This window comes from Thermobia domestica, chromosome 3, assembly GCF_964235325.1.
Source record: "Thermobia domestica chromosome 3, izTheDome1.hap1.1, whole genome shotgun sequence".
NCBI classification, from domain to species: domain Eukaryota; kingdom Metazoa; phylum Arthropoda; class Insecta; order Zygentoma; family Lepismatidae; genus Thermobia; species Thermobia domestica.
The window spans coordinates 13,480,061-13,507,849 of NC_137456.1; the positions used below are offsets into that span (position 1 = coordinate 13,480,061).

At 35.7% G+C, this 27,789-nt stretch overlaps 1 protein-coding gene across 1 annotated transcript in view; it reads right to left on the reverse strand.

Moving 5' to 3' along the window:
* Positions 1 to 27,789, reverse strand: part of LOC145681676 (uncharacterized) — an 83,944-nt gene that overhangs the window by 20,566 nt on the left and 35,589 nt on the right. Inside the window, exons 4-5 of the mRNA XM_081753296.1 lie at positions 23,632 to 23,699; positions 18,932 to 19,149 (exon numbers count right to left, since the gene is read on the reverse strand). Of these exons, the coding sequence (XP_081609422.1) occupies positions 18,932 to 19,149; positions 23,632 to 23,699 (286 nt within the window). The remainder of the gene's footprint in view (positions 1 to 18,931; positions 19,150 to 23,631; positions 23,700 to 27,789) is intronic.

The following is a 27,789-nucleotide window of genomic DNA, read 5'->3' on the forward strand; positions in this document are numbered from 1 at the left end:
GTGTACTATTGCACCACAATGTTGTCAAAAGGTTTTTGTTCTAAACAGTTCCAGTTCTTTACTAATAAGTGCACAAACTTTTAAAAATGTCAACAAACTTTGAAACAAAAATTTCAAACAAAAATCTTTGAAACAAAAATTTTGAAACGAAAAAAATTCAAACAAAAACTTTCAAACCAAAAAAAATTCAAACAAAATTTTGAAGCGAAAAAAATTTCAAACAAAATTTTGAAACAAAAAATTTCAAACAAAAAATTTGGAAACGAAAAATTTTAAACAAAAAATTTTAAACAAAATTTTCGAACAAAAATTTTCAAACGAAAAAAATTTAAAACAAAAATTTCAAACGAAAAAATCTCAAACAAAATTTTGAAACAAAAAAAATTTGGAAACGAAAAAATTTTCAAACAAAAAATTTCAAGCAAAAAATTTCAAACTAAAAAAAATTTTACGTTTCACGGTTAACCGTCAAACTTTATCCGGTTTTTAACTATTCGATTAACAAATAAACGGTTTTGATCATATTTATCAGTGAGTGCAAAATGTTGAACGAAACCAAGATTTTTAAATGTTAAACAAAACTTAAAACTGAATACAGCAAAGATTTGAAAATCAGCAACCAATCAGATTGCACGAAAGATAGTGATCAGCCAATCAGATTGCACGACAGATAGTGATCAACCAATCAAATTGCATTAACAATAACTTTGCCAGTGTTGTAGCATGTATTGCCTTTCGTCTATGAGTCATAAAATTCAATAAGGTTAGCTATCAGATTTCAAATCAATCACCACCAATGATCTTAGACTATGAGCTGTGACTAAAGTTCAATGTATTGTTTCAAATTTCGCACCTTATGTTAAAATTCTGTTTATCACCATTCCCAAATTTAAAGAATACTTCTCTTGATATACCTAAGTCTTAGAGTTAATCATATCATTATATGTTCAATAATGTCAATAATGTCCGTCAATTGTTTACCTGAGTAGAACCAACTGTTTTCTAGAAGTGTGTGTGTACTCAAACTTAAGAAGTACCACAACAAAGGAAATGAATCCCTGTACACTACCTCATCAAGGACAATCACGTGGTACAACGTCTTGCTTACGTTTATATTTGGCGGGAATAATCAAAACCAATGACGCAATTCTCAAATTATCCTACAAAGTTTCAATGTTCCAATGTCCTGGACTCCTAATTCCATCATAGGTCAATAACTGATTACGTGATCATAATGATTTACCCAATGAATGAGATACTATCCAATTTTAAGAACCATTACCAATTATTGATATGACAATAAGAAATGTACCCCTCCCAAAATTTAAGATTGGTACACAAATACACCTGTGTGTTATGAAAAAGTAATAAATCCTGTACTTATTCAATAATAAAGCCGGTCAATAACCTTTAAATTTTGAATATTTGGCCATAAGAGGAACACCAACATCTACAATGGGTCCTAGAAAAAGGTTTACCGAATTTTGTTATTTGATAATTCCCCAAATTTAAAAGGGAACATAAACATATAAAGGTAATAAACCTCTGTACATACCCATATAACATGTACCCATGAAAGAGAAACGAGGTAAACCACCCAAATTTATCATAATACATGTTAGGGTCCAGTACTATAATACCAAATATATAAAATGAGCAATTTCTAAAATTTAAGGGATGGGCCAAGGTACCCCTAACAAATTTTAAAGGGGTGCACAAATGTACCTATGTCTTATGATAGGGAATAGACCCCTATACATAACCATATAAACATATAAGGTAATAGGACCTCATCCAAGAGATAAATTGGGTCAAAATGTCAAACACGTGGTACAACGTATTGCTTACGTTTATATTTTGGCAATTTCGTACCCATGAAAGTGGACGATGTGGACCATCCAAATTTATCATGATACATATTAAGGTCCTGTACTATAATACCGAATGCTTAAATAAAAAAAATTCCAAAATTTAAGGGGCGGGCCAAGGTACGTACCTCTCCTAAAATTGAAAGGGATGCACCAATGTACCTATGTCTTATGATAGGAAATGAACACCTATACATTACAATATAACCATATAAGGTAATAGGACCTCATCCAAGAGGATACATTGGGCCAAAAGACCAAACACGTGGTTGTACTAAAATTTGGCAATTTTGTACCCCTAAAAAGGGAACGATGTGGACCACCCAAATTTATAGTGATCCATATTAGGGTCCTATACTGTAATACCAAATGTTTAAATTGAACAATTTCCAAAATTAAAGGGGTGGGCGAAGGTACCTCTCCCAAAAATTTAAAGGCGTGCAAAAATGTACCTATGTCTTATGATAGGAAATGGACCCCTATACATGACCATATAACCATATAAGGTAATAGGACCTCATCCAAGGGAATAAATTAAATCAAAAAACAAACACGTGGTTGTACCTAAATTTGGCAATTTCGTACCCATGAAAGGGAACGAGATGGACCATCCAAATTTATCATGATACATAATGAGGTCCTGTACTATAATACCAAATGGTTAAATTGGAGAATTTCTGAAACTGAAGGGGTGGGCCAGGGTACCCCTCCTAAAAATTTAAAGGGGTGCACCAATGTACCTATGTCTTATGATAGGGAATGAACACCTATACATGACCATATAACCATATAAGGTAATAGGACCTCATCCAAGGAGATAAATTAGGTTAAAAACCAAACACGTGGTTGTACTAAAATTTGGCAATTTTGTACCCCTAAAAGGGAACGAGGTGGACCACCCAAATTTATAGTGATCCATATTAGCGTCCTATACTATAATACCAAATGTTTAAATTGGGCAATTTCTAAAAATGAAGGGGTGGGCCAAGGTACCCCTCCCAAATTTTTAAAGGGGTGCATTAATATACCCATGTCTTATGAAAGGTAATGGACCCCTATACATGACCATATAACCATATAGGGTAATAACACCTCATCAAAGGGATAACTTAGGTCGAAACAAAACACGTGGTACAACGTATTGCTTACGTTTATATTTTGGCAATTTTGTACCCCTAAAAGGGAACGAGGTGGACCACCCAAATTTATAGTGATCCATATTAGCGTCCTATACTATAATACCCAATGTTTAAATTGGGCAATTTCCAAAATTTAAGGGGTGGGCCAAGGTACCCCTCCCAAATTTTTCAAGGGGTGCATTAATATTCCCATGTCTTATGAAAGGTAATGGACCCCTGTATACGCCCATATAACCATATAGGGTAATAACACCTCATCCAAGGGGATAAATTAGGTCAAAACCCTCCGAAATTTGAATTTTTGGCAATTTTTTACCCATGAAAGGGAACGACATAGACCCCCAATACGGATAGAGGTACATACTATGGTCCTAGGCTACCATACCAAATTTTTAGATTTGGCAATTTCCGAAATTTAAGGGGGGGGGTCCTATGTACCCCTGCCAAAATTTAGGGGGTGGGCCATGGTACCCCTGCCAAAATTTAGAGGGGGTGGTCCTAGGTACCCCTAGGTCATTGACCCCGGGCCAAGGTCATTGACCTTTGACCTATGACGTCACAAAGGTCGGGGTCAAAGTCCAAAGTGAGGCGAAGTGACGCGATTACTACTAATATTATACGTGTGATTACATGAATTACAGAACATTTTACTCATGTACTAAGTTCGACTATCGGCTATCAAATGATGATAGGCCTGATCCACTGCGACTATATACTCTGAGTTGTGAGACACAACCGCGATCTCTTGCGCAGAAAACTCACTATCTTTTTAGAGTTCTGTATATCCATACTAACACTAAATAAGAATTTAACAATGTAGCTAATGTCTTGAATATTCTGATTTGAAGTATGTAATAACCTGATGTAACGGTAATTGAAAGAAGCAAAATTTTAATGTGGGTTATCGATAAAGTTAATTTGATACATTGTGAAGTATATCTAATAACGGAACTCTCGATATTTGAATTGTAAAAAATGTCTTAGAAACTGTAGTCGTGTTTCGTGATAAATTATCCAAGCTTATAATCCTCATTGATGGCTTGAGCACTAATAAAATTTTGCACATGCATAAACCACATACTATTAAACATCTATTTTCGTAGAGATTAAATTATTTTCAATACAATTATTTTCAATACTGTAGAATAATGGTACTTAATATATGAGGGCTAATCAAAAAGTAATGCCTCAAATCCCACTACTTAACCAATAGTACTGCAAACATTCTGAACTGTTCATAATTAATGCAGCGATGCTTAAGCTATAGAATGTCACTTGTTTCACCTTCCTATCTCTTCTCGTTCTAGAGTAATGGAACAATCCATGGCTTCCAGTGGTGATGTCCGGTTGAAACAGTAGTGTGTCATTGAATTTCTGACTGCAGAAAGTTGTGCGCCCAGGAACATTCATTGCCGGCACGTAGTCTTTAACCTGCGACTAGTCTTTAGCCTCCAGCACCTAGTCTTTAGCCTGCCCAACTACACCTAATCTTTAGCTCCATAAGCGTTATTAACTCAAGTATAAGTATGAATAAATTGTAAAGAGAATTTTGTTGTACTAAATGACAAGTCTGTTTTACTTCTTTTATAGAACTGTTATTGTTAATATTATTGAATTCTCATCAGAACCGATTTGTCGTTGAACATTTTTCTAGTAGCTCTATAAATAATTCTAAAGAACTAGAAAACTAATTTTATTCACTGATTCTCCCTTTTTTCTTTCCCATCAAATGACTGACTATCCCTAATTAGTGACCTTCTCGTGATTTTTCCTCAGAATATGGTTTTTAGTTTTGCTTTCGTTAGTTATGTTTAATGCTAAAAGAGAATTGAATGTATTGTTATCTCTTCATTAAAGTAGAAATGTTCAGAAAAAAATCCAAGGAAACAAAGGTTGGAACTTTGTTTCTCTCGGAGCATTTGCATCGCTAGTGACAAGCGAGACTATTCGTAATAATTAGGGAATTACCTAAAGTATTGTTAAATGATTTGTCAATCTTAAGCTCCTGTAGCTTATGTTATTTTATAGATCTTCGGATTTTGTTTACATATAATGCTAATAGTCTTCGGAATGCCAATAGTCTTCAACTTTTGCCCTTTACTCCCTATACTCGTTAAAAGTTGTGAACACTAGTCACAGTTGAATCAACTAAACATATTAAAAACAATCAAATATGGCTGAAACAATCATATTCGGCGATACTCTATTACGAGCCTGCTTGTAATATTTTATATATAAAATAAGAAATTTCCAATAAATCTTTGTAATTTTAATGTTCCTTTTAGTCTATAAAATATATCTGTACATTTTCTACTTATCTCCAGAAAGAAATATTGTTCATAGACTTCGTATGTTGTTTTCCATTTCAGTAGATCACTGATTTCCAGAATGTAATTCATTACTGTACGTTACACTGACCACTTTTACATAATTTCCAAAAGAACGGTACAGTAACTTCTTAATAAATACATAAGAAACAGGTTGGATTCAAAGGACTGTAGAATAATGTTCCAATATATGAAATGTTTAAGAATTGATTGTATTAGTTTTTAGTTCATACAACTTAAAATATGAATTTCCAAAATAAGTATACAAAATATTGATTTATATTATAAAGAACCGAAATATGTCCTTCCAATCCGAGGTTGACATAGTTCTTAATTTTTATGATAGCAAAGAGTCTATCCGGTTGGAATAATGTGAACAGACTTTCGGGGGAGATGGCTGAGATTCAGCTCAAATATAGAAGAGACTCTATAGATTCTATATTCCAAAAGCAAATTGTCCTAAAATGGATCGCATGCACTCAAAAAATCACGAACGATAAAGAATAAAATCAATGGAAAATTAATGAAAAACGAAATCGTCATCTCAGAAACTATCATAAGGAGATGGCTAATTGAAAACTTATTTGCAAAGATATAATAAACAGCTAAAACAAAACAATGTACAGTACGTAAGGTAAATATGGATAGAACATTGTCATAAGTCAAGCTGTTTGAGGAAAATTAATAATGTGCATCTTCTTCGAATTACACAGGTCACCACACGCGGAGGCTATGTGCTTGAAATATTTCATATCTTGGCTTTGGAATCTCCAGACTCGATTTAGCATGCAATGTGACTTTTGACTGACCACGTGACTCAGTCTGGTTCTTATGGCAAACTAAATATGCCTTTATATTAAAATAATTGTGTATAATGAAAATATGTAACATTTTGAGTACTCACGCCACAACTCATTCTCCTTGCCGGTTTTAAATCGACATTTGAATGCTGGCAGCTCCATCTCCACTGCGGCCCAAGATTTGTTTTTCAGTTTCAATCCTCCACCCGGATACCAAGATAAATTCATATATTTGGATGCTTCACCTAAAAGATAATAAAAAACTGATAATAGTGAAGTCGGAAGTGACGCCGAATCTAAACAGAAGTGTTGGTACTGATTTCATGCCGTATTAAGTCGTTAGATAGAAGCTGCCAAAACGCATAAAATTGTTTGAAGGCATTTATAATATATCTGTCATGGTTTGAGACTACGACGGTTCAACCATTTCTATTTGTTACAAATGAAGTGGGGACAAAGGCAAACTGAATAATGGAGTGGATCTGTAGCAGGTAAATAGAATAAAATGTTAAACTGAGCACTAGTACATAATTTCCGAGCGAGAACGGAGTAACTTCATTGTAAATATCCGAATGAATTTTTGAATCTCCTGGAACCACTTAGGATTATCATGTAGTTGTCTAATAGACAATGCAAATATTCAAGCGGTTACTACTCGTTCACACTGGGGTGCATGCAGTGTAAGGACTGCGCAACCTGTAATAAATATCCTGACAGTAATGCAACAATTTCCGATACGTAAGTGAAAGGTCATGACAATTAAAATGATACATCCACAAAGTATATCCCGGATACTGCTTAAGAATCTTGACATGTAATACAATTTACACCGCAAAAGAGTTTTTATACACAGAATCTTAAAGTCCCACAACCCTTTTGATCTGTTCACAGATAATTCACAACATAACATAACTTGTAGACGAACGGAAAGATATTCGCCATCGAGGGATTCTCAACTGTCTGTATTACGGTGTTGACAATATTGTCAGACTAAAGCACTACGATTATACAAACTGCGCAACATTTCTGTTCTGTGATGGGGTTCTGTGGATTTTATAACATGGAATCAGAAATCAATACCTCTCCACAACTGGACTGAAACATATGCACTACGAGTTTCATGGTCTGATACGTACAGTATATTAATTAATGAATTAATACAGTTTAGTGGAGGCCTCAGCAACGAGGATATTTTCCCTTGTCACGATAAGGGCAATTATCATCGCATACTGTACATTAACATTTGAAAATAAAACCGCTTTAAAAGGGTGCATTTGCGGGCGAGGTACTACAAAATAGAATATTAAAACAAAAATGTATTTAAAGAAATAATATATTTAAATAATTAATATAATAAATACTCCTCAGAGTGCTTTTACTATTCCAATTTCACGAACAAAACTGAGACTGTGGCTCCCAAAAACAGTATTATTCCTCAAAGCCAAGATTTTCAGGCATTCCCAAGCATTCTACGAAATCTGATTAATCGCATTCTACATTAATAGAAAGAATATTCAGTGACATGTATACAAGCTTTATAATTAGGACAGTGTAGGCCACTCATTAAATAAAAAAGTGTTAGATAAGTGATCGATACTCAAGATAGTTAAGTTGACTTTATTAATGTGGCTAATGCTTAATGACCTTCGCAAATTTTCCAATGGAGGATTTAATGATGAAGCTTACTGTCATTTGCTCAGTTTTAGTTGTTGTTAATGATGTTAACTTGTTTAATAATCTTAACTTGTCCCGTTACCAAGTAGACAACAATAGCACAGCCATGTTCTTATAGCTAATGACATCTCCGAAGAATCTTGCATTAACCTGTGTTTGCTAAAGACATTCCGGATACTTTTAATAACTGTAATGTTCCGTGACAAAAGTACAGTCGACGAATTATCTCGTTTTATATCATCCGTATACATCACATGAAACTATGGGTACTGTTCAAGTAATTCTCGGAAACTCTTGCTAGAACTTCTGAGTACTTGTGTGCTGTTTGGTGAGACAACATGCCACAAAAGACTATTAGTGGAGTCAGAAACAATGATGGAACAGCACCAATTCGTTGCAAACAATAAGATTGCCATTCGAATATGTGTACTCTGAGATTCTCGTAACCACGAACACATCAAAAGCATCCGTCCCGAGAACGTCCTGCATGTTTGTCATAAATATGGGCACCAGACAAAATAAAGCTGCAAGAGTAGTGAAAAATACAAAACAAATGGACTGTGTAGTTCATGAGAAGTCCTTCGCGATTGTAAGCTAGCGATAAGTGTATGTGCATCTACATAAAGGCTATGCAGAGGATTAGTCCGAAAAGTACTACAAGCTAGCTAAAGTAACAGGTGATGTGCCATGTTAAACAGTTTTACCAGAGAACAGGCTGATAAATAAACTATATAAGCTTGTCTACATAGACAGATATAGGCTACAACATGAGAGTAACAGAACTGGTCTCCCAGCATCCCAGATGCGGTGTAGGAGACATGCGGATGCGGAAAAAAACATTGATTTCGAATATGGGTGCCTACGTTAAACGACAATAAAAATTTTAAAAAATTAAACCAAAGACAAACAAATTGAACTATTCCAACAAATCAGAAACGAATGACTTGAAATACAAGTTCAAATAACCAAGTCGGTATCGTTGGGAGCAAAGTTGCGCATACATATTTTTCTTACCACAAACCGAAACCCTTCCTAGTCTGCCTAGCGAATAAGATGATTTGATGCAAGTTGAAGTACAGTAATATTCCAAGGACATCTTAAACGGCAGTAAATAATCATCAACGTTCAATTGACCACAAACAGATTGTGGACTGAGATAGAACACGGTTGACAGCGACAGCTGAGAGATTAACCCCCCCACACACACACACACACTAAAATAATGTAGTAAATTACTTAGTGATATAGCTATATGAGCACGAAGATCTCAGTCATGAAATTGTTTTAAATTTTGTAACACTATGTTGTCATAAGTTTTTTCTTCCACATAGAGAAATATAACAAGGTGCTCACAATGGAAAAAGATGCTTCTCTTGACTGCTATAGACATTGTCATGATTGTCAGAAGTGGAACGAAAAAGACCAAAAGCCAAAATCACGATAAAATGCCGACTCCAAATAACACATCAGTTGCTTGTCCACTCTCCGCTCAAACACCTTACAAACAAACCTTTGAGAGCAATCATACTTCAGTTGGTGGTATTCTTTGTGGCTTTGTCTCGTTTTAAGATCGAAAAGATCTGATTGGCATTTTATTGAGCAGCTTCTCTTCCCAGCCATGATTGAGGAGCTACTACAATGCAATCTGAGTAATATGAATTAGATAGCCGTAAAGAGTACTTTGTAGTCCTCCGAATATCGCTACAGAAGTTTAAATACGTTCTCTAGATTTAGAAAAGCAATTAAAATCGACCACATAGTGTGCAGAATTAGAGATAAACGAAAATACTTAGCACAATATGTTGAATATCTTTGTGAGATTAGTGTCCGGAAACCCATTTACTGATAGAGCAGGGACACTAGTACTAGAATTGTGTCCCATCTATAGTCCAAATGCGACTGCGTACAGCTGACTAGGCGTTCAAATACTAAGATCTGTTACATAATCTTTGAAACTTGGGTGCTTCAAGGATTTAAGGAAAGAACTAGAATAAGGCAATAACACGAATAAGGCTAAATTATCGACGATCGTCAAGAGCTAGCTTAAAAAGTCAAGAGCATGTCGACAAGGCAAGATAGCTTTAGGTGTTTGTGCAGATCACTACTGAACTCACCGTTCTGGACCTTCACCTTCACAATCTGAAATAAAACCACAGACAGCATAACTGCCTGCTAGCAGCAGAATATACAACGAAATCATCTGAATTATAAAATAACTAAACTCACCGTCAATTAGTACATATCGTGTTTAATTGTGGAATATGATATTAATTATTAATTGGAAGATCATCAGTGATCACTGAAAAATGATCATTACCACAGAGATCAAGACGCACTTTTCATGTGAAGAAGATATTGCATTGCTCAGAAAGAAGTCGATGCACGAGTAGGTACTCGATACAGTAGGAAGGTGAGTACGACTACAGACACTAAGGAAAACGATACTACTCTCATCCAATAATTTTTGTCACGTGATGGCCACGGTCATCAGGAGAGCCCCATAGATTTTATTATGTATTTAGATTTCCGACAATCAACACTTACAGTTTAAGTTCATTGTAAAGATGAATCACATTCGCTGCGAAGAAGCTCCAGCACAATGAATGTACGTCGAACATATACTGATGTCACAAAGATGAAAGTTTCTATCGTAACTGCCTGAAGCGGGACTTCATATTAACGAAAATCACACAGTTTAGTAATTTCTACATATCCAGTACCGTGACTATTACACCAGTATAACATGTAATGAAATAAACAATTTAATTAATAGGATGAAAAATCAGATATCAGTTAGAGGGTAGTAAGATTACATTTGTTTAATTCTTCAAGATGACTGCCAAATACGTTAAGATTCCACAATAGAAGCGTCATAATTGATAAAATTAACGTGAAAGATGAGAGTTTACTAGTAAATCAATTACCGTTCACTCTTGATCCACCACTTGGTCTTTCATCATATCTAGTTTCACTAAAATCGAAGAAGCCTGTTGGATTGCCGTAAGTTTTGGTTTCACCTGAGAGAGAATTCTCTCACTACTACGTCGACGAATGTGCTGGCTTACCTTGCTGGCAGCAAAATACGGTACTGTCAATGAGGTGGCGTTAGCATCAAACCACCTTTACCAAGACGAGATGTTGTGGATAATCCGTGAGATACTGACAGCAGTGGTTTTAGTTCAGAGCTCTTGGCTGTAGAAACACTCAGTATTAGTGCAAACGCTAGGTGTCTGAGAAGCAACCGATGTTCGATCAAAAGGAACAACAAAGGCAAATAGAACAGGAAGAAGCTAGGAATGTTATAATTTAGACGACGTTTCGCGTCAGCAGCGGAAATGAAAATGAAATAAAATCTTTAAGTTCTACGTCCCACGGTTATGCCGATTAAGCGAAAGGAGACAGTGATGATGAGAAATAAATGAAATTGTGGAATTAAGAAAGTTGGAGAAACGGGAAAACTCCAAGAAAAGAGGTATGAGAGAAATCGTGTATTGACATACAAGCTTTTCCCCTTATCTATTCTCTCTATCAATAAAAACTTTGTATACGCATTTCTTATCCCCTATACTAACTTTTGAGATATATTTGGATTGTGTGTTCTCACCGAGGGCCACTCCGGCCGGGTCCAAACTTGATGGGAGGGATTCCTGAAGGGAATTTTCCGGACATTCTCCCAATTTTCCCTGTTTAAGTACGTTATAGGCCCGAACACGTAGCATCTCTGGAAAGCTTGTTTCATGCTAAAGAGAACTATAAATCATGATTTTTCTACAGTGTTGATGCAATAGCTATGTCACTCTGAGTCTACGAATTCCTTTACACTAACAGGGTCAATGGACCCCAGAGACTTACTCCGTTGTCCATGGGATCTAATATTTCGTGCATAAACATACATTTGTTAAGTTTATCTAATGGACTAGGTTTGATTAGGAGGTCCCGTTGACATTTTCATATCCTTTCCTTGTTAGTATTACTACAATCAATCTGCCATTGTATTTTAAGTAATGAGCATGTCTTACCATGTAACAAATCTAATACAAGATTTCCCCTCGGAATCGATTAACATATAACAAGACCACGTAAATAACACCAATATTCGTACAATTAGATAAACACCTAGAGCTAGGTGATCTAGGTATTTGTAACCATACGATTATCAACGTTTCCACTAGGTTTCGATGTGTTCATTGAACATTGTTCAGAATAAAATGAAATTAAATGTGAGTAACATATGTATATTATATATCCTTAAAATCAAACTGAAATAGTACACCAACGTGCGCTTCAACATAATAAAGATATAATTAATACTTTTTCACATGTAATAAGTTTTCACTAAGTAGACGTTTTATAGGACAACACAAAACTTGATTATCATGAGATCTAGCTACTCCTGAAATGATTCCTTATATGTACTTGTAATATCATGACATTTACTGACATCATGGATGTTTTACCTTCTATAATTAATGCGATAAAGTATATAAGTATGTATAGTCTATGACAGTGGTTCTCAACCGGTGTATAGCGATACACTGATGTGTCACGCAATCTTTTAAGGTCTGTCCCAAAATTTTAGAATTTAAAAATCATGAAGAATTTAATAATAATTAGTTAAAACCGTGGCAGACTACCAGTGATCCCATAATGCACATTGCTATATAGAGTCGCTATAAAAGGTAATTGGTTTCACTATTATTATTATTATTATTATTATTATTATTATTATTATTATTTATAATAAAAGTATCAAACAAGTGTGTGGTGATGTTCCGAACGGTTCAATAAAGCGTACCGTTATTCAAAAAGGTTGAGAAAAACTGATCTATGATATAAAACGTCTTTTGTAATCTGTTCGAGATTTAATTAGTTATTTCGAACCAACTGAGAGAACTCTTTCGAAAAACTATTACTTACGGTGGGAATAAATGGATATTATTTTATTTCATGTGTAATAAAATTGAAAATATATTAGATATTAACATTAGAAGAAACTATATTTTTCAGTTGCCAAACTCAACTTACTGGAATAGATATACCATTTGCATAGCTGTACATCCACAGGATATAATTCAAACTCCATTTCGCAAATGAGATCCAGTGAGGCACTGAAACAAATATTTTTCAAATGTTGCTTGTAAAAGGTCTGAAAATGTGAACTAACTTGTAAGTCTAAAAATATACTATTTATAAATATCATAAAAACAATACATAATATATGGTAGAAATATAAAAATATATACCTGACAAATATATTTGGACCTAACCTGATGGAAAAGTACATAAGGAAACTGATCACGTTTTAGTAGGTAGAAGAGAAGAGTCTAACCTAATAGATGTTAGCTTGTTCAGAGGATCTGACTGTGACACTGATCCCTACCTGGTAGCAGCTATAATAAGATTCCGTAATATTCAATATCTGATATAATATTCAACATCTGAAAGCGGTTAAATTAAAAGAAATTAGAGAAGAGCTAGATGAAAGGAGAATCTCAGATTGAAGTGTCGAATAGATTCTCCGTTTTAGGTTTGGAGCACACTAGTGTTCTGGATTTCACCAAAAGATAACTTGGCCCATGCAGAAATAGATAGCAATAAACTGTGATTTGACCATGGATGCACTAAACTAGAAGAGACCAAAAAACAGCCCAATCTACAAAGGCTACAAAATCTGAAAGATATAACTCCAGCACACTTTACTGACATCAAGCGGAAAGCTTTCAAAACACCTAGAACAAAGAAATTCGATTTTGTGAAAGCTAAAGTTAATGAACTTAAAGATAATATTTAAAAAAAATACATTCGCGAAATGTATAAGAGTATCAACAAATTTAAGAAAAGCTATCAACCTGACGCTTATACAGAGTGATTTTTTACAACTCACGAATTTCATTTGGGCTTAGAATTTCTAACTGAAGTCCGATTTTCATGCGGTTTGCGGTAAATGATCAAGGAAGGATGGGTAATTAATGTGACTATGTTTGCTGGTTTAAATTGGTTAATATCGTCCAGGCCTCAAGAAAAACAGCAAATATTACAGTGTACCTTACAATTGGAATGAGGTTTTGGATTTTTGAAGCGAAATTGAGGAATACAAATTAAGTTTTACTGAGAATACAAATTAAGTGTTACCGGTAACACCCATAAATCACATATTGAATAGCTATAACCGGTTTCTTGTGACAAACGAATAAGAGATTTCTTGGGCGACCCAAGGAGTCGATAATTGACATCTTCCACAAGAGCTGTCTACAGGGGCCGATACTTTTGCGTCTCACTCAGAAGCGATCCTGTTTCTTCCAGTTTATTCACTGGCAATCGTATTATGTTCTTGTCTGGAGCAGAACGTGAGGCAAATTTGTTTCTAAATGCCCTTTGCGTAGCAACAACAGATTCCGTTCTCCAAAAACTTTTAACGTTAAACTCATGTTGCTCCAAAGAGTACACTATTCTCACTGTGTTCTGAACATACATAGTGGCACACAACTGTACAGAAAAATTCCCAATACAACGGCCAAGTTTCCTGTTTCTTATTGAACTAGGCGAGGTTGCCATCTAAAAAAAGAAAACTCAAATCTCCACACCGCACCGTACCTCATTCCAATTGTAAGGTACACTGGCTAAAATTTCCTGTTTTTCTTAATTTGTCGTCGTTATTATCCCGAATAAATTTAAACCAGTGAACATAGTTTCATAAATCTACCATCCTTCCCTGATCATTTTCCACAAACCGCATGAAATTCGGACTTCAGGTAGAAATTCTAGACCCAAATGAAATTCGTAAGTTTAAAAAAATCACCCTGTATTTTCAAGAAAGCCGGCCGAATAGATCGTACTGACACGGATGGTATATTCAATACATCAAAACATTTCTTTCACGATTGGCTTAACACAGACACAAAAACTAATGTTCGTGGAGAAAGTGAGATCCATATAACTGAAATTCATATTACAGAGGCTAATGGAAGAAAGTAGAAATCGCTACAAAAAATAAAGAAATAGAAATCGGGTGTAGACGAAATTCCGACTGAGTTAATATTAGCTGGAGGATAATAATAATATACAAAAATATACACGAACTCATTCTCCTTATCTAGAACAAGGAAGAATTGCCACAATAGTGGAAATAATTACTCTTTGTTCCAATTCACAAGAAAGGCGACAAAATTGGTTGTAAACGAGGCATTTCTCTTCTGTTAACAGTTTATAAAATCTTCTGAAGCGTTCAATTAGCATGATTGATCAAATACACAGATAAAATTATTGTTGATTATCATTCCTAATTTAGAACAAATCTACCAACTATCAAGTATATATTTACAATTCGACAAATACTCGAAAAGAAGTGTAAATGCAATATCCCGGTATATCAATTATTTACTGATTTTAGAAAGGCCTACGATTCGATTAAAAGGAAACAATGTACAACATCCTTACAGAATGTGGAATACCCTGAAAGCTAGTTAGATTAATTAAGAGATGTTTAGATTAATCCCAAACTAATGTCCGAGTAGAAACAAGCCTGATCGCGAGCTTTCACTCGAGAATGGTTTTAAACAAGCTGCGTTGTCTCCATTATTATTGAACTTCATTCTGGAGTACGTTATAAGGGAAATCAAAGATAATAGCCACAATCCAGAGGTGAATTGTATTCACAAGGTTTTGGCGCGTGGTGGTGATGTAAATATAATAGGCGATGGTAGAAGAACAACGGGAAAAAATGCAGACGTATTATAAAGTGCCTGCAGGAACGGGAGATTGCAAATAAATGCAGAGAAAACAAAACATAGGAAGTTCGCCAGGATCGTAATACGTCAAAACATCAAATAATACTTCGACATAGTGTATACTTTCAGATAGAACCAATATTAACAGGCCAAAACCATACCACGAAGAAATTAAATGTCTCCTGGAAGCAGAGAATTGATGTTATTTCAAAATCATTTGTCGTCTCGAATTCTGTGTAGGAATTTGAATCTAAAATTTATGAAACGATAACCATGTATATTGTGATCTGTGATTCCGAAACATGGTGTTTACTTTCAGTGAAGAAAGCAGAGTGAAAATATTTGATAATAAAATACTGAGACGAATGTTTTTCCCTAGAAGAACGGGAATGTGCAATGTCGGAATCTTCACAACCAGGGACAGCATAATTTATACTGTTTACCAAATATTGTTAGGATCAACAGGTCTTGGAGTCTAATGTGGGCAGGTCATATTACCAGAGGTGAAGAAAAGTATGAATGCTTTTAAAGTTTTAACTGGAAATTCTATCGGAAAACGATCATTAGGAAGGCCCAGGCCCAGATGATAGGACAACATTAGGGTGACTCTCACAGAAATAGAAATACAAAGTGGTAACTGGATCAAGTTAGCTAAGGACAGAAGTCAATGTGGAGCTCTTATGAACGCTTCATTGAACCTCTGGGCTCCATAGGCTATAGAGTTTGTTACGCCTGACAAATACGCGGTATATCTTGCTAAACACAAATCGAAAGCTATAATACTTCAAATACATATTGCCTTCAAATTAGTTAGATATTTTCTATTAATATTATTATATTTTCTTTTATAAACTTGCATACTCTCACAACTGCTAGCACATGGTTGGAAATCCGAAGTCAAGAATGGATACTGAAATAATGCAGCTTTTATAGTACTGTGCTTGCAGACTTAGGCATTTCGATTGAGTATAGGATTGAGTACTACAGTCTGCTCGGTCTATATAATACAGTTGATCTTGACAATTTTGTTCGATCTTCGGCAAATTTTGTCACTCCCTCATGCTTAATTTCGTTTACTTTCACTTTTCTCTGATAAAATCTAGTGATGTGTTCTGTATGGAATCATCAATTTGGACAGCTATTTTCGATGAATCTAGAATTCTATGATACCTTTATTCAAAGTAACTACGGAAGCATGATTTGTGTTCTTTCAATTTCGGGGAGATTAAATTAAAGCGATCTAGAGCTTAAAGTAAATTAAAATGATCTAGAGAGCATCGTACACTCCGAATAAGGCAGATATTCGAATGAAATGTTCTCAAATGAATAACGGTTTTGTTTGAAAAGTGATTCTGGATATTGTGAGAGGAAAAAGAGAACACGATACAATCTACAGTATATCCGTTAATGGGACAAATTTGTTGGTTTTCGCCGTCAAACGAAAGCACGTTTCATTGTGATCCTAAAGGTCTGTAGGGTTTCGGTTTGCCTTAGGATTACACACAGGAACAAATTATGTGATTTTCAAAACGTCTTCGTCATTGGATGCCGCCATTGTTTCGTATGACAGCGGAGAATATTACAATCTAATTGAATCAACGTTAAAAGTCAATGGTTGATAACGTAATAAGAAAGGGAGCACGGATGCACAGTACCTGCACTTTACAGACAATTTTATACATCCCTCACTTTGGCAATCTATTTAACTGTATAATGTTCCAATCAAAATAGCAGTGATCCGTGTGACCGATTATCGATATTTTAGCTAATCCGTGAAATGTTTAGGTAGGCCTCATGAGTGTCACAATCTCAATCTGAAGGGGTATCTGTGGGGTCATTTTTAACGTCATTATCTTCCTTATTTATCATCCGCACTGAATGCGACATAGACCAGTGATTAGGTTGTTAACAAACCATCTGATTGCTCTCACAAACTTAATAAAATTCTTCCCAGGAGAGTTCATGAAGTGATCCAATGAAACGGAGCCCTCAACATTATTAGGTAAGTCGTCAACTCTCACACTCTACTAAATATAGATGATGACGTTACTCCTTATAAGGTACTGTATATAGAAGTAACTCTCAATGTATTAAAAGCCTTTCGATTGTAAGTGGTCGTTTCACTATTCAAATAAATGCGAGCTCCCTCATGGTACGCGTGATAGGCGAAAGTTTGGTTCTCCAGGGAGCTTATTTTGTTAGGATCACAATCAACCTGTAGGACCAACTCTCATATATCATCGGTACTGGAGAAGACTCTGAGTTCAAGTGCATTTTCATTGCAACATATAAATACTTCAGATAAAAATTACTTATTGATTTTTTCTAATGAAGGGTAGAATTCGAAGAATAATAAATGATATGTACTGCTGAATAAATATTGTAAGCGAAAACAATATTCACCTTCAGGATACATGTGTTCAATTTAGAATGTTATAAATGTTCCACTATATTAATTGCATTTAGAGAAGTAAAGCCATTTCTCACAAATTTTAATGTATTACCAGACTTTTCCAATCGTTCTGCACCATCAGCACATTGACTTGCATAAGGTAAAACTTTGGGAAGATAGTTGGCGCCACCACTGAAAACTGTTGGCAGACATAGAGGACAGGTTCGTGGGATCAAGTGAAGGCAAGTAATGCGTGTGTAGAGGACAAAGCAGTACTGTATCGATCGACACCTTCCCGTTGGTTCAAAAATTTACTTAGGATGATTCAACCATCGGGGCCCTGCAAGGATAGACCTCCGATGAACATTAACGACCCTCTGCAAGATCTTGTAAACGCTGAACCACAATTGAGTACACATCTGTTAACAAGAGTAGTTGGGACATCCAAACCGACAGTAAACCGTCGATTGCATGACATGGATTACGTCAATAAACAGCCCCGAGAAATTTCTATCAGGCTTTGCCAGAAAACCAGCATTATCTTCGTTTCTGGACGAGAACTGTGACAGGAGATGAGAAGTGGGTGCCGGTGGTTACCTCGTCCTGCCTAGAGTCCAGATGTTGCACCCTCAGTTTAGGGTTGATTTCGCTCTCTCACACATTTCTTATGTGGTCGGTAATTCAATTCATATGATTAGGTGCATGCTGCCTGTTGCGAGGTTTTCAATTCTAAACCTGCCATCTGGTATCGCCATCAGATTGAATCGTTGTCCCAAAGATGAGTAAAGGTAGTCGAACGTGATGGCCAATACTTTGCTGAATAAAGGTTTGTTTCTGATATTCGTGTTTCGTTTTCCTCCTTGTATGGTGCAGAACTTTTGGGACGGCCTAGTAAAAGAATACACCATTATTTTCCTCCTACAGAATTCTACATTTATTTACGCGTAAGATGGAACAACTAAACAAAGTTTACTTATGTTCTAATTCGGTAATCATTAAATTACCTCATGGCATAAATGAATGTCTCGTTAGTTAGCAAAACTTGTCGAAACTTGTCTGTTCCTTGAATCAGGTTAAGGTGTTTCATTGGATAAAATGAAATTTTCGGAATCCATATTTGACTCGCCAACTCTTCTGATAAAATCAAGACTTCGTCCTTTCTATTGAAAACCAACCGATGATCTTTCCATACAAAATAGAGATCTGTATCCACTATAACTTCCTGCAAGATATTTGAGAAAATTTTCGAAGTAAACATAATTTTATAGTACATGTGTTAATGATAGTCGAACCCTTAAGCATAAAATAATCCTTCATACTTGTAGATATTCAATATTTCGAGCTTTATTCCCAATATACGAATTCTTAAGATGGAGTTTTGAGAGTCCACTCAATCAAATATATAAAGGTAACCAAAATATATGTCCCTTTTTGTGGAGGTCTGTGTTCCATTGGCTCTCATACCTTGAGTTTTATGCGAATGGAGATAAGACAAAGGTCAGTTGTTGGTGTGAGTATATCCATCACACTAGGTCGTTGTGGCAGTTCATTTACACCGTGAACTTGCTTAAAGACAGAGTGAACATAGGAACTCCACAGAGCATCATAAGAGTGTGGATACTGTACGAGTTTAAAATGGGGCCAAACGCCGCTGCAACGAGGTGGATATATGCCAGTCTCTTGATGATGGTATCGTGACTACGCGGACAGTGCAGTGGTGGTTTAACAAGTTTAAGGATGGTGACGAAACACTCGAAGACGCACCACGTGCCGGAAGACGAACACATATACAAAATAAAGATCTGCAGGCAGCAATTGAGCCGAACAGTGGCCAAACACATGAGGAATCTGGACTACAATTCAGTGTGAATGGAGAAACTATTCGGCAGCAACTTTACCTACTTAGGAAGCACTACAAGTTGGGTCCCACACGATTTGACTCCAGGCTACACGAGCAGACACCTGTGTTTCTTTGCTGTCTCGTCTGAGGAATCAGCCATTTCTGAACAGGGTTTTGACATGTGATGACTAGTGAATCCTGTAAGAAGCTTCACGGCGCCGTCATCATCGGTTAGCTTCCCATGAATCGGTTCCAAAACAGCCAAAACCAGTTCTGTACCAGAAAAAGTTCCTCCTCTGTGTTTAGTGAACTGCTCGCGGCATCGTGCATCAGGAACCGCTACCTTCTAGTCAGAGCGTCAGTGCAACTGTGTACTGTCAGTTGAGCCATGTTTAAGAAAACTCAAAACTCTGTAGCCAGTATTTCTGAATCGCAAAGGGGTCATGTTACAAGACAACTCTAAGCCCCATGTGACTAGGATGACCGCGGACACTACACTGAGAAAAATCCGTTCTCCGGACAGCGGTATATTCTTCAAATATACGGTATCCTCTTGCTTACTATAGAAATCAGTACGGAGCATACGTTATCCGTATGCTACATAGGCACTGCCCTTAGATGTTACATCATGTCGTTGCAGGATGTCTAACATCTAACAGTTTTCCGTATATCACTTACATATACTTATGTTACCTTGGTCGGCTATATGTTATATACGTCCATTTGTATGTGAGATCCTGACCGCCTACATTGTTTCATACGTAAAGTGCGTATAGATGGAACACTTATACAGAAAGTATTGTAAAACATGCGTTTTCAGTTATACGTCTGCTGTACGTTAAGTCCAAAAACTACAGGAATTACGCATGTAACCTATCTTTTTAAGTACGCCACCTACAATTTTTTTTCTCAGTGTATTCTATGCCTTGGATGGGAAACACTTTTTCACCCGCCTTACTCCCCAGACTATCATTTGTTTCATTCTTTGGGCTATCATCTTAGAGGACGCTAGTTCAAATCCCTTGTAGAGGCACAAAATGCGCTTAATACATTCTTCTCTTCACGGTCCACCAAGTCCTTCCGCGATGGAATCCATGGCGTTCCAGAACGTTGGCAGAAGGTCTTCGATGCTGATGGGGACTAGTTTTGATCTTGCAGGTACGTCTTAAGTGATATATCGATGTTCGAAGATAATGGGTGTACAAAGAACGGAACTTTCTTGGTTACCTTTATACGAAATTGTAATTAAATTCGTATTGTAGAATTATAAAGCTTTATATCTAAAGATTTCTAAATGTTTTGCCAAAAATTTAAATATCTTTGCTTGCAAAAGCATCTTTAAATCGCAACAATGTATTTGTCCTAAAACGAAGAAAAAATTGTTAGGCAAACTTAAACAAATCAAATCTCATGTATTTTTTCATAACAAGGAGAATTAATTCTACGGTTGCGTTACCCAACGACAATTTTAAAAATGTTCCAAATACGTTACCAATTCAAGATGACATCAAACATTCTGAATATCATAAAAAGTCATCTTTAGTCAGATATCTGTAAATGTTGAGAAGTTAAGCTCTTATTCGGAAAGAACTGATAAGATCACCGATATAATCAAATATAGAGGGAACAAAGCTCAACAAACACAGAATTAGTCGTGATTTTATAAAAATACTGTAAAGCATGGTCACTATATTATCACAAATATTACTTGATTTGTTCAGAATCAACTATACTGGATATATATACTAAGCGCCTAGAATATATCCAATATAATTCTTATAACGATAAAAGGCAAATTGTCTAACAAAACTATTAATTTATGATAAACATCACTTACAAATATTCTATCGAGGTATTTGAAAATATTGTAGAAAACAGACTGCACAGTTACTTCGCAGAAGGTAAGTAATTAAAACAACACAAAACATTTAAATCTGATCATTCTACGATGAATTAGCTTCTTTCTATCATTAATGACATACAAAACACTTACAGAGCCCAATGCAGAGCGTGCATTCTAGAACCTTAATGGAACTGTAGAGTCTGTGTAGCACGAGGATTTATTACTTAAATTTTACAATCTAAATTTAGCTATTATTATAACTAGAGAATTTTTCTCACTTCCTCACCAACATACCACCATTCATTACGTTTGTCGAATGGAGCGGAACCTAACTGAAAGTTGATTTTTAGAAATTATATAAGTGGTGACTATCAAGTAGCCAAGAGAGGAAGTCTGATAGAGACTCAGTTTGTGTGTTGAAACTGTTACATGTTTGTGTTTTTATATATTTTTATCACATAGCCTTGTTCAATGTGTTGTTGTGTTTAGTTTGACAATATGAAAACAAGGCCAGATAGAATAGTTATATTAATTTACGTACTATTTAAGAAAATTCTGAATAGTTTAGTAGCATATTATTGTTTGAATCTCATAAAACTATTCCGTTAATGCCTTTTCAAACATGGTTTTCTTTCAAATTGGATACCAATTATTTCATTTCGACACTAAAAGTAGTGAGCGCTGTAGCACTTTGTAACGTACTTTTGAGCTTTTAAAGATCAATCAAAAGTATTGTTATAGGATGTTTTAGGATATTTATGGGATATTATTAGATGTCATAGTATTAGACTTCGATTCTTGGTAAAGCTACAATATTTTATGTTATTTAACTTAATTTTATTTACATTATCATTTTTGTTCATTAAAATCATGTTATACAAATAAAAAGAAGGACATCATGTTATGAAAATTATTTACTTTGCTGATGCATTATTATCTTCATTACGAAAAGCAAATACTGCAACCTAGTTAGCATTATGTTCAAAAGAGAATTCACATAATGAGGTTATTATGTCCGTTAAACAATCACTATTGGATCAGCATTTTACTTTCAGAATTGAGTACAGAATGTTTGTAACATTGTAAGAATTCTGTATTTATTTGTTTCAGAAATTTCTTAGATTAACAAAATTTAAATCATCCGAGAGATTGTGCATGGAGATTCTAAGGATTTTTGGTCAGCATAATATTCCTGTCTCAACTGAGTTTTCTCAAGAATTTTACGTGCTAACTGGAGTCTGTTGTTGTCATGAAATATCTCTGAAATCTGCAACCTCATTTCTCGATTATATAAAACCGTTTCCTTGGAAAGAGAAATCATAAGTTAAGATAAGATCAGAAGATTAGATCAAGTCATAAAGTGATCAAGTGAAAACTCGGAACACAAAATCACACGCGTCGAACTAGTAAACGAACATGTTACTTTACAGTACGAGATTATATATAAAGTAACGGAACGGAATAAGACATTTCAGTTTAAATTTTCGGAAAGTTACATATAAGTCTTATTTACGAATATTTTACGAGTGTCAAGTTTCATCTTTCCATGGACGTTTTATAACATCCAAAAGCTGAACTGCAGAGTAAAATTGTTGACAACATGGAACCAGAAGTACTAAAGGTATGATATTCTTATGGCCAGATTTCCTTACTTTTATTCCTCACAACCTTTCAGACATTTAAACAAGTCAAATCTAAGAACACTAAATTCAATGACCAATAAACTGTTATAAAATGAATGATAAGCTTTTCTCTGATTTCAATAACATTTTCATTAATTACAACATAAGTTATTCTTAACCTTTATGTTACACATTTTGCCAAACTTTCAGGGGCATGTTTAAGAGAGAAATTTCAGATGTTTCTCTAAGTTTAGTTAGGTCTTCTCATTCAAGCTACAATCCCTACATTTACTTTTAACTAGAGTAGACTAGGCTAACAGTATGTACAAAGACGGATTACTAGAATTGAACCAATATTGGCTAATTCTTGAACAAAGCAACCAAAACTTATCTTCTAACCTGTTTCATTTCTTCTATTATAGGATCCCTTGCGACTTTCAGGGCAAACGACACTTGAGCTGGGTGTACTAAAATTAGAAAGAACATATTATGAAAATAGTAATAGTATTTTTTATCAAATAACATAAGAAAGTATTGAACATTTTCACACGAGAAGTCTTTAATCTCCCAATCTCGGAGATTATGCGCCTTATGCAGAGTCGCTTTGAAATATGATTAGCGTCATGCTAAAGTTCTGACTACTGCAGGAAACACATGTTAGTCGAACTTTTTGTTATAGCACAAATCAAACGTCAGAACGACTTTGCATAGGGCCCTAAAGGTCTAAGCGGGCTAGATTTAGCTTTGTTACACAACTGATAGTTGATGGTAGTAGCCGTTCAAATAGTGTTGGAATGAAACGAAAAATTATTGCACCATGAAGATGAAAGAACTTTTCGCAAAACTGATCTACGTTTTTATAATTTTACATCGATGAAAGCGCAAATGCTGCGCAGACCCATAAAGAAATTTCTGTTGTTTATGACCAAGGTACGTTATCAAAAGCAACCGTCAATAGATGGTTCAGTTGGTTTTGTTCTAGAAATTTAGATATCTAAGATGCTTTTCGCAATGAGCGACCAATCAGTATAAAATGGTTGATTGTCAAAAGCCTAACAAGATCGGCATGTAAGCAGTCATGATACCGCCAATCACAGAAACTTCCATCACCAAACAATGTTAAACTATACTAATAAAAGGAGGAAACAACACATTGTTTACATACCAGAATCCTCTGTAGGTACGAATTCTATAAGACACAAAGAGTGAAAAAGTTATTAATTGGACCGGAACTCGAACGCAGGACATCCGGCATACCGTATCGGTGCTTTAACCACTACGTCACCCAATCCGCTTTCCAGAAGAGCCCACTGAGTGATGTAGTGGTTAATGTTCCGGCCTGGTATGCCGGAGGTCCCTGGCTCGAGTTCCGGTTCAATCAGTCACTTTTTCATTCTTTGTGCGTTATAGAATTCGCACCTATGCAGTATTCTAGTGTGTAAAAAATTGGTTGTTACCTCCCTTTATTAGTGCATATAATATCACAACCGTCATAAGGTGCTCGGTATATGGACATAGGATTGTCCAATCACAACATGAGAGCACTGACCCACCCGGTCCGAGATGAGATCACTAACCTTGAGAGTGAGACAATGAGTGACTGATCGGGGAAATGGGCTGGGTGACGTAATGGTTAACCCATCTTAATGGTATGGCGGAGGTCCCTGGTTTGAATCTCGGTCCAGTCAGTCACGTTTTCACTGTTTGTTTGTTAATGGTGTTAAACTATTTGGAGAAAACTAAATACAAAAATCATCTCTACATTTGGGTGTCACATGATCTGACTCGAACACTTAATAGATCGAATTCCTATCTGAATACTTCTACGAGAACTTAAAGAACAGTCATTTGTAAATCGGTTGACCATGAGTGATGAAAAGTGGATAAAGTACGACAATAATATGAAAAAAATGTTCCTGTTCCATTGGAGAAAAAGCAACACAGACAGCAAACTGATACCCATGAAAGTTATGCTTTACGTTAGGGGGGGGGGTGGAAGTGTATCGTTACATCTCGAGCTGCTGCCAAAGGGCAACTACTGTCAACAACTATCGCGACTGTGCCTGGCAATTCAAAAGAAACGTCTGAAATTTGTCCAAAGAAAGTGTGTCGTATACTACGTTGAGAAGTACTGACCACTTACATTTTGAACAACCCGACAGAAATTGTGACGAAATAGCTGAGAAGTTTTAATGCACGCACCGTATAACCTGGACTGTGTACTGTTAAACTACAATTTATTTCGGTCTCTGTGGTGCTTTCTGAATGGTGTTAGGTTGGCTTCAGATGAAGCCCGTGAAAACCACGTGTCACGTTTTTTGTTTTACCAGATACAACAAATTTTCTATAGTGACGAAAGTATTGTGACAGAGGGACATCGAACAAGATGGTGCATTTTGTGATTTCATAAATATACTCTCAATTTTGACAATCAAAGACCAAATACTTTAAAGCAACCTGATATACGAGAGTACAGATTATTTAATTATTAATGATGAATACTGCACTGATTTCATATTTTAATTGTGTATGTTTTTATTTAAAATGGAATCTTTCCGTTTAATGTCTCTCGTTTATACCCTTTAGCTTAAGTTAGACGATGGTGAAAGCAAATGAATGATGATAGAAGAATTGGTGGGGTGAGGGGAGTACCCCGAGTAAACCACGGATACGATATTGTCCACCACAAACTTACTTTGCTGCTGATCGATCGAGCGCTCTACCACTGAGCCACAGTGCCCCTTGAAACACCCATTATTAACAACAGGGAATCGCAGTGGTTCAGTTGTAGAATTTCACCTCATGTGCATCGCGTCTCTGGTTTGATCCCATCTTGCTCCAAATCCACTTTGTAATGAAAACGTCTTGTGCATGTATGTGTTTTCTCGGAGTTCTCCAGTTCCCCCGCTTCCTCCCTACAATCATACATATAGTGTTATCATTACTGTTTCTTTTATCTTCGCTCATTTACCTGAAGTTAAAATAAACATTTTATTTCATTCCAATTCATATTAGTAGTAGATTATTTGTATCTAGAAGCATTACTCGCAGTTTAGGTTATTTAATGAGCACTGGGTTTGGTAAAGTTATTGTAAAGCTGTAAACTGATAACACCGTCTTTTCTTGCGCGAAATTAATTAAACTCCAAGCTAACAAATTATGAACCTCAATTCCAAAATTTGTTCTGAAAAAAGTTGAAACTGCATTCAAAACCTTCTTGGAAGTGTGAATAATCATCCATAACCGTATTTGTTATTGGCTTTGTTATCAAAAACCAGAGAATGTTGCAACAAACAGGAAGAACCTTCATCCTAATACCGTGAACAAGATAATTCTGAACACCTTCAACTGCAGCTGAGGAAGTAATAAAAATACATATTACATGAGAACATATTTAATATCATTTCTTTGATATGGGAAACACGGCCGTACCTTGTGGGGGGCAGGGGCAACTGCCCCCAAGGAAGCTCTCCGCCGTTCGCAGGGGGCCCATTTTTAAGACAAAATTTTTAAATGAAGCATGAAACAGGTTCACCTCATTACATAAACTCAACAGCACACAAAGGTAAATAAAACAAAAATGTGTCGTGGGCCCATTTCAGTAAAAAAAAATATTGCTATTAGGGGCCCTAGAAATAATATTTATTCGTATGACTTTGAGATTACTCAATGTTATCCCTTAATTAATTTGTCATGTATGGAACGGGCCCAGAGACGTAACTAACGGCCCCACAGACCTTGCAGTGTGGAAATGCCCACAGGCTTCGAGGGCCCATAAAGAGTAAGAGAAAGGTGAAATGAGGCGTCCAAGAAATAGAAAAAAATTCTAGGTGTCCGAAATTCGCGTATTATTGCTTGCTAACCTAGAAAAAATCTAAGTCACGGCGCTGATGGGAAATTAAGAAACACGGCGTAGTGGGCGTAGGTCCTATGTATTCCAATGGATTGAAAGTGCATGAATACTGCGTGAGAAGAAATGTTTTGTTGTGATCGTTGCTACTTGTCCACTGCAGTTTTCAATTTAATTAGTAAATGCTTGTCTGTCATCACCTGTTTGAGAGGTAATAAATCAGGAATCAGTAGACGCAAAATATACAGAATAGCGCAAGCGTGTGAGGTACTCAAGTTTGGTATCTTAGACTGTAAACACAGTGAAGCTGATAGTGAGAGGTTGGATGATGTTCTGAAGAGGCAACATAGCTGAAAGTTAGAAGCTCTCGTCGTTTACTCATCATTGCAGGATGAAGATGCTTTTTGAAACAGATCGACCTTATTTTCGTCAGTATTTTCGTCAGTAGAATACATGCAACATAATTCAGTTCATTGCATGGAAAACAGAGAAATATTTCCCATATTAATCAATAAGCTGAACATTCTCTAACCTCGTTAAGACATATTCTGGGTACATAGTAGTATTAATTACTAAAATAATTAAAGTATTTCAAGATCTATCAGACTCCATGTGTATTTTCTTTTCAAGAAAATAGGCCTAATCGTTTATTTAACCTTTAAATGCGCATTGACTCATCTGCTGCGTTAAACTTTTAAACCTCAATA